We start from the raw sequence: 13749 nt of genomic DNA, 5'->3' as shown, positions 1-13749 counted from the left end.
CATTGCCTCGTTTCTTGTTGCCTCCACAGGAAATAATATTCCTAGTTCTACAGATAATGTTCACTCATGGAATTCTCAATCAGTGAATGGATAATTCCGTTTTTTCAAATCTGATGATCATTTAGTCCATTACAAATAAAGATTAATTATTTTTTATTGTTTCCACTCATTATCCTTTGTTAAAAATGTCAATAAAATACAAAAAAGTGTGTAAGAATATATTTTATAAATATTTTGAGTATTTGTTTATCATTAACTTCTTCAATCCAAACATATACGAACTATCAATTTGAATGTGAAAAATGTTGCTGTTTTCTGGATGAGATATATTTTCAAAAATACAGGCAACTGGCGCCACAAAAAAGTTCAACAGTTTGCATTCATTTTTGCATTTCAATTCTTGATGATTGTTATTTTTTCTTTTTCTTTTTTAAAGAATTGTTTTCAGAACTGAAAGATTGCGATGAAGATGAACAGAGAAAGAAAATTATTGAAATGAATGAAATGATTAATGAAATGGAAAGAGAAAAATTTAAATCTATTTTCATTGTAAAAATATTCAACAAAATTGACAAAATGATTGAAGAAAAGGAACTATCAATCGAAAATGCATGCTTATTGCTGAAGCATGTTGGATATTGGAAATTTTTGAAATTTATATGGGTTGATGGCTTTTATCGTTCATTGCTTTACGAAAGATTTGAGGAGATGATCGCTGAAGAAGAGGAGAAGAAGGAAAAAGAAAAAAGAAACGAAAAGCTTCTGGTCGATCTTTGTGAATGCTATCTTTTTCTAAGCTGCGGCTTCACACACGAATTGCTTTCAGTTTGTTCGCCATGCCTGCTGAAAGCTGCATCGGTCAAAGAGGAAAGCGAGGAGAATCAAAAGGATGTGGAAATGGCTTTGTTGGCTTTGAGTTGCATTCGAGCAGATTATGTGTGATGCTAATACCACATTTTTTATTTCATTGAAATTTTTTCTTATGTTTTTATCGGTTTGTTAAAAAAGAGCTGTATTTGAATGATATCAAAGGTATTATCATATATCATCAGGAGCATCACAATTTGACGCGGCTTGCCTATCAGTCTGTTTGGGAATTTTTGATTTACAAATTATGCTTTGAAAGAAGCTTGGAAGATGTTGTTGCAAATGAGATGCAGCTTGCGAGAGAAGCAAGAAGAGAATTGGAAGAGCTGACAAGGTGTGTTGATTGGAAGAAAAAAGATGAAGACAAAAGAAGAAAAGAAAAGAAAGAAGAGATTGCATTATTGAGATGGATAGGAGCATCGACTTGGTATTTGTTAACATGCAAATCGTGGAACGAAGAATTAGTTGAACTTATGAGCTGTATTGTGAATGTATTTGGGGCAGCGAAAGAGAATTACAGAGAAATAAGCGAAAAATGCATTGAATCATTAAGATATTCAGCGATCAACAGGGAAGTGAAGATTGATTCCTTGTTGAAAGGAGGGGCTATTGAGACTATTTTGGAGGAGATGCAGCGACCAACGTTGAATAAAAAAATGACATATGAATGCTTGCAATTCTTTACGAATGTTTCAAGAAGATTGAAAGAAAAGAAGGAAGAAGAAATGGAAGAAGCGAAAAGAAAGGCAACGAAAATGAAGATGCTTGAAAAACTAGAAGAAGAAGGATACGAAGATATCATCGCAAGCTTTCATGAAGCTTTTGAATTTTTAAAAAGAAATTATGATCATTCGTTGTCATTGGATATTTCTGAATATTTTGTAAATGTTTGAAGAAATGAGATGTATTTCTGCTTGTAACACAAGGTTTTTTTATTGATTTATTTTTTGAATCATTTCTTAATTTTAATAATATTCGTTTTGAATAGTTTTTTTTCTTTGCAAAACACTTCAACGATTATTCAAATAATTTTGCAACATAACTGTCCATTATTTTCTCAATAAAATATCTTGTTTCATTTCTTTCACAACAATTCTTTTTACAAAAAAGGAATTTTCATTTTTATTCATTATTTCCGTGGCCTGTTTCGCTTTTTCATCAAACATGCCTGATGTCTCTTCTTTTTCGCTCTCTGTTCTTTAAGATTTCTCAAAATGTCAAAGAACTGAAACTTTGCAGAGTCTGAGAAGGAGCTGCTTCTGTTGGAGAGAAATGTTTGAAGCGAAAAACTTTAATAAATATCAACCGTTGCCCATCCATTTTTCAATGAACAAGTTGGCATCAAAACCAAAAGATAGTAAAGAGACTTTTTCAAATTGGCTTTAATCTTTTTAGCGCAGATCATTCAGAGGAGATGAAAAAAGATGAAACAAGCAAGAAATCTGCTGCCAAACCCCACATTTTGCATTAAATACACACATAAAATAAATTCAAAAATTGAGTGAAAATTCTTCATCAATACGGATGCAGCATGTTCATTCATAAGAAAAAAAGAGAGAAAACGAAACACCAAAAGATAAATGAAGTGAATAAAAAATAAAAGTGAATCAGCAATGAACAAAATAATCTTCAATTCTTTGAACAAAAAAAATGTTTCTATATTCTTCATCTACAATGCAACAGCTGAATCCTATGATGCAATCTTCATATCCTTCTTCTTCCAACCTGTCAAACACTTTTCTTTTCGTTTCTTTTCGTTTTGTTTCTTCGTTTTCTTTTTTATTCACCTTCTTCAACCTTTCACAAATATTTTCGAAAAATTGCAAATAATCCTCAACTGATGTTTTCATAAAATCAAGTCTGTTTATTTCTCCCAAAGCCATACATACAGCTCCACATTTCAACAAATCCTCGATCTCCACAGAAGTGTTATAAGATACAGTTATAAGTAATTCAATGCATTTTTCACTAATTCCGCTGCAATAATCCTTTGCTGCTCGAAGCATCTGGATAATGCTCTCAATAAGAACAACATGTTCTTTTTTTCGTATTTCGCACCCTCTAAAATAAATATTCAGAGTTGTGATCCATTTCTCCAAAAGATTTTCTTCTTCCATTTCCTTCATTTGATCTCCATTTTTCTTCCAATCAATGCATTTCGTCAGCTCTTCCAGTTCTGAAATTGCTTCTCTTGCAAAATGCAGTTCATTTGCGATAACTTCAACAGGTGAATTATCGTAAACCATTCTATTCACCAAAAACTGCCATGCAGACTGATAAGCAAGTGATGTTAGGTTGTGATGCTTCTGATGATATTTGATGATCTCTCTGATTTCATTCAAATACAGTTCTTCAGGTACTTTCTGAAAACATAAAAAAAAATTATAATAACATCAAACAGGAAACAGAAATGTTCGTACAAAATATTGGCTAATGTATCTCAAAGCCAGCAAGGCAATTTCCACATCCTTTTGAACTTCCTCTGTTTCATCTTTCCTCGAGGCAACCTTCAGAATGCAGAGAATACAACTTGCTGATATAAATTCATATGAAGGCCTGTAGGTTAGCAAAAGATAGCATTCGCAAAGATCAGCCAAGAGTTTTTTATTCTTTTCTTCTTTTTTCTCTTCCTCTTCAGCATTCATCTTATCAATTCTTTCACCCAAAGAAATTTTTTCAAAGTCATAAATATTTATTCTTTTCAACGTTTTCAAATATCCAATGTGCTTCAACAACAAAATTGCATTTTCCATCGAAAGTTTCTTTTCTTTTATCATTTTATGTATTTTGTTGGATAGTTCATCTGATAAAACAGATTCCAATTCTTTTCTTTCCATTTCATCCAATATCCCATTCACTTCTTCGATAATCTGTTTCTGTTCATTTTTGTTGCTATCTTTCAATTCACCTAGCAATCCTTCAAAATTCACAAATAACATTCAAAATATCGAATGTTGAATTAAATAAATATAACCACAAACTTACAAACATTTCTGTGAGATAAGACATGAATTCTTCATCATCAGTTTCTTCATCATCAGAATCTTCTTCCTCCTCTTTTTCTTTGACATGATCAATTGCACAATCTTTGTTCATTATATATTCTGGACATACGAAAAAAAAAATAATAACACTTCAACAAACAAAGCAAAATTGAAATACAAACATTGTTGATTATTTTTCAAAATGAAAGGATATCGGTTTCGATGCAAATGCTTTTTCTTCACAAAAAAATAAGCGATAAAATAGAATTTCCAACGAGTCCTACGATCTAGGTTTGGATTCTACAGAAATATCGCTCTTTAGTTTCTGTTTGATCAAACCAACAGAACTTCATTTTGATGGATTTGATTACGGTTTTTGATTAAAAACACCGTTAAAAGCAGGCTTCTCCTCATTCCTGCAATGATTTTAATTTCAATGCTAAAGTGGTATTTTGCTTGTGAGAAGAGAGAAACTGCTCGGCGCAATTCTTGAGGAGAAAAGAGTTTCTTGCATTTTTTAATTTCCGATTCCAGGAATGGAAAAGTTTGTGCAATATATCGATTTGCTTTTGTGTTCATTGACATTTTTCAAGTGTTTTTTTTTTTTTTTTTTTTTTTTTTTTTTTTTTTTTTTTAAGCTGATCAATGATGTCTGTTCAAAGTTGCTGGAAGAACTGTTGATGATAATAGAATTAAAAAGCTAAAAGGATCGAGCAGGCAAAAAGCAATGGCTGTTTGCGCGAAAAGAAAATAAAGAAAAATGTTCGCAAATTGGGAGAATGAAGTGGTCAAATTGTTTCGAGTGAAATGAACAATTAATGAATATATGTGAATCCCAGCTCAAACCCCAAATATGCAAAGACGCATGGTTGATGAAGCAAAAACAATAACAGCCTCCACTTTTCTTTTCGGTTTATCAGGCACCTTGAACAGCAAAAGCCGTATGATTTTTGTTTGCCAAACAATTGAATGAAGAAACTGGAGAAAACAAACCTTTTTCAAAAGAAACGCCTCTCCTTTCGGATGGCCTGAATTGAAAGTTGAACAAAAATGCTTTTCACGCTCCAATATTGCCTTCACTGATCACATTTCTGCTGTTACTGCTGAGATGAATCCTGAAATAGCAGCCATTCAAAATAACACCTGCTACAAAAGAAATCAATTTGAACGATCTTTTTCTTCTACTGAAAATGCCGGTGGAAGGAAGCCTTTAATTTTTTGTTGAAATTCAACATTCTTTTCTACAATTTCTCCTTCGCCTTCTTCATCTATCTCTTTCCCAACAATTTCTGCTTTGCCAATCACATTATTCTTTAACCTCCTTCCTCTCCCTCTTCCTCTTCCTCTTCCTCTTCTTCTTCCTCCTCCTCCTCCTCCTCTTTTTCTTCTTCCTCCTCCTCCTCTTTTTCTTCTTCTTCCTCCTCCTCTTTTTCTTCTTCCTCCTCCTCCTCCTCCTCTTTTTCTTCTTCTTCTTTCTCTTCCTCTTCTTCCTCTTCTTCCTCTTCTTCCTCTTCTTTTTCTTCCTCGCAGAGTGCCAAATCAACTGCCTATAGTGTTGTACCCAGCAATATGACTTCTCACACTTGGAATATCACCTTCCACGAACATTCTTGCAATGCAGGGGTCTTCAAAAGAAAGTTGTTGTGCAGCTGATGCAGAAGTTGATGATTGATCTGTTGATGGGATCGCAAGAGGAGAACATCGAAATGAAGATGCTTTATCAGTCGCTGTGGTAAAAGTGCAGGATAGCAAGATGACAAACAACCTGAGGTTTCAGCAGAGCTCGCTTTACTGGCTGGCGAGGAGAGCGTATTCAGCTTTGCTGTTCTGACAAAGAGAAAGAGAGTCATTTTTTATTTAAATTCCATGTTGTGTGCAATTAGCGATGTGCACTTTGTTGTTGTACCAGGAATTGTTAGTGGAGCCTTGAGGCAACTGAGGAGCACCTCTGCTTATTGAGTGTCAATCAATTGTTGCTGAAGAGTTTCAACAGAAAACTGATGCGCTGCCAAGGGACAAGGGAGCACTACTCTGGATGATGGGGAAGAAGGCGGACACACAAGCTAAACTGCCATTTCACTCGTATATGCTATAGAAGAACTGATTGAGCGAGATGGAGGTGAAGAAAATGTGAATCATGCTGAAGGAGCTTTCTTGCTGATTTGGAACAGAGGAAGCAGAAGAAGAAGAAAGGGGGAACAACAAGTGATCCGTCGAGGATGCAGACGACAGAAGAGCTTGCTTATCCATGACGAGTGGAAGGAGATATACCAGCTGGCGAGGATGCAGATGTTGAGAAAGGTGACAATCGCAGATTGTTTGGAAGGCTGATCGGGAGAGATGGGGATGGGGAGTGCGAAGAGAACAGGGAAAAGACTTCCAGAGAGGGACTTGAATTGGACGTTGAGAAGGAAAGTTTGTGAGTCGCAAAAGGGAGCACTAATTCACAGGATGAAACAGATGGTGCAATCAATGGAGAAAAATGCTGTGGAGATGGAGGCGAACTGGTGGGCAGATAAGCCCGTTTCATGGTTGATGAATATCGGAGGATAAGCGGAAGAGGAAGAGAAAGGTGAAGAGGAAGGTGAAGAGGAAGGTGAAGAAGGTGAAGAAGAAGAAGAAGATGATGATGATGATGACGACGACGACGAAACCTCTGATAAATGTGGAAGTGGAGGGAAAGAAACAATTTGAGATGAAGAAGCAGATGAAGTGACAGAAGCAAAAGAAGCACGACGAGAGAAAGGAGAATAAGTTGAAAATTACAGAAACCACAATGACTTCATTGTGAATTTGAAATATCAGATCCTTCCTGGTGGAGAACGAAATTTGTGCGAATGGCTGTAAAATGAAGGTTATGGAGAGAGGGGAAAGAAGAAATATTGGAAAGAAGAAAGATAGTGAATAACAAAATAGACTGTTATTCTTCTTTTTCTCTTCATTTGACTGCAAATTTCTCATTCTTTTTCTTCGTCTTTGGATTCTTCAATTTCTCTTTCTGATTTCAAGAAAATGAATTCACTGTGAATCTCATTGTTTTCGCAGCATCTTTTGTTTTCTGCTCAAATGAGCAATTTTTCCTTTTGTGACAATCTTTGCAATGAACAAAATCAAAAACAATAATGAATATTTATCAACAGCAATGACAACTCCACCAAACCTCTTTTCATTCTCATCGGTCTTTACAATATAAATAATAATCTTTTTAACATATTTAGCATCTTTTCTTCAACAATTTCCTTCAATTGCAAAACATGTTCATAAAAGACAAAATGTTAACAATAATGGAATGTGCAAATTCGTCAAATTCATTATCATTCAAATGATTTAATCATATTTTTTTCAAGCAAAACAATAGAGACAATAATTTGAAGCAAAAAAGGATTGTTCATTTTTGCAAACAACAAAGTTTCGGAATTAACAATCAATTTATTCTTTCTGAAAGAATAACAGTAATTTTGCTGACAAAATAAATATCAAAAATTTGTTTCATAGAAACAAATAATTTTTGTATCATTCCAAGCTTTTGTTGTTTTATTTTGTTTGAAATTCTTTTTATCTTATTTTGTTTTTGAATTTTCATTTTATACTAATATTGATCAAAATAAAAATTGAAAAAAGTGTTATTTGAAGATGTTCTGGGGATTAATACTTTTCCAAATCGTAATATCGGTTTATTCTCAAAACGAACCATCACAACCAGTTACAACAGTGTTCCTCAAGCAAAGCGGGAACAATTCCAACAGCGGATTAGATATTAATCAGGAAAGACAATCTTTCTTTTTGGCATACCTTCTTCTGAGCAATGAAACCGAATGCTACATGAAAATTGTTGAAGATACAGATCCATTAACTGCGGACTCAGTTACATTTAGAAGCAAGCAAAAAGTTACTGTTGAAGGATGGAAAAGTGATGGAAGTGGGAACACTGAAGTGGCAATGGACTGTGACGTAAATCCAAATCAAACTTTATTTAATTGCTATTGTCCCGTGGAATTCAAATACTTGGCATTCCACATTCCAACAACATTGGCAAAAGATCCAAAAATAGATAGGTTAAATTTGATAAGTGCACAAAAAACAAGCTTGACTATAAGCAAGTGCAAATTTATTCGGCCAGTAGGGGAAAACGTGATTGATTTTAGATTAGTTGACTCATATCAAGGATCATTGACAATGGACTCGGTTGAATGCGCAGATGAAGAAAATACATTAATATCGACGTACGAACTGTTTATGATTAGTAACGCTGAAACTGTGATATTGTCTAATTTGACTTTGAAAAAAATTAAAATAATTGATGATCCAAATGATAATATATATGCAGAATCCGTTATCAAAATCAATGGTTACTTAAAAACCAATGTTGAAGTTAGATTAAATGGGAGCACATTTTCGGAGATAAACAGCGTTGGTATGCCTTTGAATTTCGATACTGACGGCGATAAAAGCACATTTACTGTTGGAGATGGAGGTGTCACAACTTTTTCATTGTGCAATAGTGAACGGTATTATGGCTCCGGAGGAATATTGCTACGAATGAAAGCTATTACATCAGCAAGTCAGATTAAATGGCCCGAAAATGGAAAGAATCTGATATTTGACAAATGCACAGTTGGAGAAGGCGAATTGAAAAGAAATACTGGAATATTTTTGATAATGGAAAATGACTCGTTATTCGAAGACCTAGCAGCAGAAATGAAGAAGAGTTTCGCAGCAGATTATACTCGGAATGATAATTTGTGTTTTGTTGCAGCATGTGTTGATGGAGCAGAAAAAATTTACGATTTTGTGTCCATGTATTTAGATCAAACCGGAAAGATCTATTTGAAGAACAAAGGAACAGGAGACGGATTGACAAGTTCTTCACCATTGAGTTTATTGAAAGAAGCATTTGATAAACTAGATGAAGTTCTTTGTTCTGAAGGATACTTCATCGAGATTGTAAAAGACGAAAGCCAGTTTACAGCAGAAGAAATGACAATTAGCAACGAAAAGGGAATAACCATTGAAGGAGTGAACAGTGATGGAAATGGAAATGCAGAAGTGGCTATTGATTGTGCTGTTGGTGCATCATCTGATTTATTTACATGCGAACAAAAGGTGGAATTCAAGTCTTTGGCATTTAACTTTCCCACTTATGAAAAAAAATGGAATTCTTTGATTCATGGAAATGAAAAGTCAGCATCACTCACCATCAGCAATTGCAAATTTGTCAGAATTGGAGCCCAATCGCCAGAGAAAATGGCGATAAATGCAGATGGGGGTGATGTTGTTGTTGGCAGTCTTGTGAGTGTTGTTGGAGGGAAAGTTGCAATGAACACAGTTTCATGCACAGATAGCAGCAGCACAGTTTCGTTTTCTTCATCGCCATTTTCTTTCAGCAGTGTGAGTTCGGCTTCGTTGAATGGAGTGGAGATCAGCAACGTGAATGTTCAAAATGGAGCAGCGATTACTATTAAGAATGAAGGCAGCACACCTTCAGAAGTTAGCATTGAAGGGCTGAGCATGAATGGAGTGAATTCAGAAAATGGAAAAGTGGCTGGGTTGGAGATTTCTTTAACTTCGGAAGAGTCGACAGTTGCGATTGGAAGAAACAGCAAATGCACATTCAAGTCATGCACAGCGCCAAATGGGAAAGCAGGGGCAATGTTCATTAAAATGCCAAAGGCAGCATCAAATCTTCAACTTCCTTCGACAAACAATCTTGAGATTGATGGCTCAAACACAGCTAATTCAACAGCAAGATCAATATTCATTGCTGCACCTGATTTTGATGAGTTCTGCAAACAGGACGATGCATTTGAGTTTGCGAAAGATTTTGATGAATCAGCAGCTGGCTGGATTATGGGAGCAAAAGATGAAGAATCTGATCCAGAGGATGCATATGAAAAGCATTTGAAGAGTAAGGAAGAACCTGCTCCAGAAGGCAAGAAGAAACCAAATGCAGGAACTGTTGTTGCGATTGTGGTTCCGATAGTTGTTGTTGTTGTTGTTGCAGTGGTTGTGGTTGTGGTTGTTTTGATGGTTGTCAAGAAAAGGAAGACCAAAAGCAACAAAGACGGAGAGAAAGAGGGAAGCAAAGATGAAAACAAAGAAATAGAAATGAGCACCCAGGAGTAGAATTGAGATTAGCAATTCTATTAGAGATAATTTATTTATTTATTTATTTATTTATTTATTTTTCAATTTAATAAAAGATTTATTTGTGTAAATCATAGTATTTTTTTAATCTTTTGATTTTATCTTTTATATTTCAATTATCACGATTATTATGTATTTGTTATTAATTTTTTAATTGGAATGCAATTCCATGCTTTATTTTGTTTCGCACACAAATGTGAAGTCAGCATCTAAATTTTTGTATCCAATTCATTTTTGTTTTTTATTCATTTTTTTGAACAACAGAAGAAAGAAGAATATGATTTTAAAATTTGAATGAACTTGTTTTGTTTCCGTGCAATTGGAGAATTGTTTGACCCCTTTTATCAAAACTTGACTTTTCATTTCAGAATATCAGACAATTTATTATTTGTTGTTTAATTTGCTGGTTTTTGTTTATTTTCTGAGAAATTGAGAGAATTGAGGGAGCTCAAAATGAAGCATTTGACATGCACTTTCAAATCTTATCTGTTGAAGAAGCATGAAATGAATGTGCTATTCATCATGAGTTCTGGAAAAACGATGATTCAATCGGACGAAGAAATTGCATCCGAAAACAAAACAGAAACTTCTTTTGATGAGATTGAAGGAGGAAATGAAACTGAGAGCGTTTTATTTGGGAATGAAATTGGAGTATTTGAGGAGAAGGAGAAATATTTCTCTTCGCTTGATTTCCCTTCTTCAGATCTCCTCTCTTTTTCATTTTCTTCCAACAAACATTTCAATATTCCACCTCTAATATTTCACATTTCGGAAAATCATTTTGACTGTCAGTCTGAATGAAAAATTCAAACGTTTTTTTTTCTCCAAGCGAACATCAAAAATTTCTTCTTCTCTTTAATTTTAACCAGTCTTTGCACCTGAAAAGAAAAATAATCTTGGAAGAAGTTGACTGAACACTCCAATCAAAATGGGTGATGATTTTTTGAAATCATTTTTTAACAATCAAAAAGTTCGATTTTTGAAACCATTTTGAATGTTGAAAAATGAACTCAGAAAAGTTTAAAACTCGCAACAAAAATATTTTTTCATGAATAAAATCTCAAACAACCTGATTTTTTACATTTATTGTTTTTTTTTCTTTTGAATACATAACTAGTCTCCAAATAAATAGAATATTTGCAGAATCAACACTCCGATATTAGTTATGATTTCAACAATAATCACCTTGATCGACAAGCTTTAAAGCAAAGTCGAAAGTTTGAAAAACTTCAAATTTTCAAAAAGTTGACAAAATTATTTTTAAAGAAAAACACTTTCGTTATTTTAATATAAATAATATTGGTTATGTTTATAATTTATCATCTTTTTAAAGATGTATTTTTAAGAATCATTTGGAACAATTGGAAAATTTGTATTTGAAATAAATTCTGTAATTTTTTTTTGAAACTATTTTCTTTCATGTCAATAAAAAGGACACTATTTCACGAATAAATCTATAAAGAAAAGTTTCACTTGTTTTCAAATCCAATGAAGAATAATAAATATTGGATTTTCTTTTTCATTTTTAATTTTTATCCTTGCAAACATATTTTCAAATGAAATAATTCAATTTTCTTTTATTCGAGTTTGTTTCTGAGATTTTTTTTTTCGAAACGAATTTTTCAAAATTTGTATTCAACAACAACGCAAACTTCTCCAAAAATGTTTTCAAAAATATTAGAAAGACTTTTTTCCCTCACTTGGATTCTCTTTCTTGAACATTTTATTATTTGATATTAAAATTCTGCTTTGAATGATGCTTATTCCATTTGAATAATTTTTGGTGAACACACGAATGTCTTCCTTAATTAATAATTGTTCTTATTATCTTTGCTTTGAAATGGAATTTTTTCTTTTATTTAATCTCAAAAGAACTTTGGAACAAATCTCAATTATTTTTTATGATTACCATAATTTCGAACCATGTTATAGTTGTGTTCAAAACACGCACTTATGCAAGAACCAACAAGCATGAAGTTTTTTTCGAAATACTCATCTTCATTCATATAGCGGTGATTTTTTTTCCCAAAATATTTTATAAATCCAAAGTGGTCTATTTTGGTCAATTATCAGCTTCTGATTGTTCATTATTTTTTTATTAAAAAGATACAAAGATTGAAAAAATATCACGAGAACAAAAACTTCGAGACGTAAAACTTACGTTTGAAGTTAGAAACGCCAATTCATTATTCGAAAAAGTTATTGCTGCTCTTGATGCTTTTCCACAGAAGGTTTGTTTGATATCAGAAGCGTTAAACATTACGACACAAAAAATTTATAGCGCTGTGAGATGTTATTGCGCCGGACAAACTTGGAACGAAAAGGAAGTTCACACAAGGCCTAGTTTGCTAAACTTCGAGGGTGAAGAAAAGGTGCTGAATATTGTTCATGAAAAATATCAACAACATGATGGAATAACAACACAAGAATTAAGTGAAATCATTTATTCGGAAATGCAAAGACAAAATTTGAAATCATTAAGGATGTCTCTTCACTTTGGACTTAGTCCTGTTATCAAGCATTTTGATAAACAACTTGTGCCACCTTCTCCAGCATATGTCTCAGGATTTATTTCGAAGCACAAGCTGAAAGTTCTCTCTCCATCTAATATCACCCCAGCCAAATTGAACTCAGCATTCATGTCAAACATCAGAGCATGGTTCAATTTTATGTTTAACAAAGATATCAAGCCATCTGTCAACAAGCTTAATATATTTAACGCAGACGAATGGAATGCTGATTTTTGTTCTTTCCAAAAATTAATCGTACCTGCCGAAGCCAAAAGAGCACCTGCTTCCTCAGAAGATCACACATATTATCATATATCAATAATGACCACCATTGGACCATCTTGCATAGCTCCTCCACCGTTTATCATTATTTCTGCATTGAAAATGGTTCCTCCTGAACTTTTGGAGTACAAAAAAGCAGGTTCATGCGAAATTCACGTTAATGCATCAGGATGGATGGACAGAAATGCTTTCTACAGTTATGCTGTTCATTTCTGCTCATGGATAACAATTTGCAGGTCGCTTGGAGTTATTCCACTCAATTCTCCTGTTTTTTTCATTCTTGATAGTCATCCATCTCGCCTTTGCCCTTCAGCGTTGGTATTATTTGAACATTATTTTATTTTTGTGTTCACTCTGCATGGAAATTTGACTCACATAATGCAACCTTTTGATGTTGGAATTGCTTGTCCTCTTCGAAACGCATTCAGAAAGCTGATGAGGAGAAGGAAAATTAAGTGGGTGGAGGAGCACAATGATGGACAAAAAATGAAAGCCGCTGACAGAAGAAAATTAATCGTTGAGTGTGCAATTGATGCAGAAAAGACGGCAACATCATTTCTTAACAAGGAGAACGCATTCAGGACAACTGGATTGTTCCCAATCAATCCAGAAATCTTGATTTCAAATCCGTATGTTTCTGATGATACAGAAGACCCTAAGTATCCAGATGGGATTAGGACAGGAGAATTTGAAGTTCCTTTTAAATGGTTAACAAGTCCAAGTTTTTTTTTTGCACTTCAAAAAAGAGAAATGGAAAAAAGACAGAAATAAATAAATATCACAAAATAAATGATCGAATAAGATAATTATGAATTATTGAATCGTTTTGAATAAAAAACACGACGCTGCTTGAAAGAGTTTTGCATTTTGATTCGAACAGAAACTTTTATTTGTTAAATATTTTGTATTTTGATTGAAAAATCTGAATCAAAAAATTATTTAAAAAGATTATAAAAGATGAA

The 13749-nt window shown here is 33.6% G+C and overlaps 4 protein-coding genes across 4 annotated transcripts; 3 read left to right on the top strand and 1 right to left on the bottom strand.

Moving 5' to 3' along the window:
• Positions 1-708: 708 nt before the first annotated feature.
• MONOS_17934 (uncharacterized protein) lies at positions 709-1579 on the top strand (the record flags this gene model as incomplete). The annotated part of the gene is made up of 2 exons (XM_067870904.1): positions 709-936; positions 1009-1579. 2 exons carry the CDS (start codon positions 709-711, stop codon positions 1018-1020), a joined length of 240 nt encoding a protein of 79 aa, XP_067723547.1. The 3' UTR covers positions 1021-1579.
• A 799-nt stretch (positions 1580-2378) lies between these two features.
• On the bottom strand, positions 2379-4182 carry MONOS_4874 (uncharacterized protein). Its single transcript, XM_067874977.1, has 4 exons — positions 4034-4182; positions 3849-3971; positions 3288-3784; positions 2379-3230 (listed from the first exon to the last, which is right to left on the bottom strand). The coding sequence occupies exons 2-4, from the start codon at positions 3961-3963 to the stop codon at positions 2475-2477; spliced, it is 1368 nt and encodes a 455-aa protein (XP_067723546.1). The 5' UTR covers positions 3964-3971; positions 4034-4182; the 3' UTR covers positions 2379-2474.
• Positions 4183-7484: 3302 nt separating this feature from the next.
• MONOS_4875 (uncharacterized protein) lies at positions 7485-9974 on the top strand (the record flags this gene model as incomplete). The annotated part of the gene is made up of 1 exon (XM_067874978.1): positions 7485-9974. The coding sequence occupies one exon, from the start codon at positions 7485-7487 to the stop codon at positions 9972-9974; it is 2490 nt and encodes an 829-aa protein (XP_067723545.1).
• A 2504-nt stretch (positions 9975-12478) lies between these two features.
• MONOS_4876 (putative DDE superfamily endonuclease containing protein) lies at positions 12479-13558 on the top strand (the record flags this gene model as incomplete). The annotated part of the gene is made up of 1 exon (XM_067874979.1): positions 12479-13558. The coding sequence occupies one exon, from the start codon at positions 12479-12481 to the stop codon at positions 13556-13558; it is 1080 nt and encodes a 359-aa protein (XP_067723544.1).
• Between the last annotated feature and the right edge of the window lie 191 nt (positions 13559-13749).

The sequence above is a fragment of the Monocercomonoides exilis genome (assembly GCF_001643675.1).
Source record: "Monocercomonoides exilis strain PA203 chromosome Unknown scaffold37-1059404, whole genome shotgun sequence".
NCBI classification, from domain to species: Eukaryota; Preaxostyla; order Oxymonadida; family Polymastigidae; genus Monocercomonoides; species Monocercomonoides exilis.
This window is presented reverse-complemented; position numbering and strand designations above follow the sequence as displayed.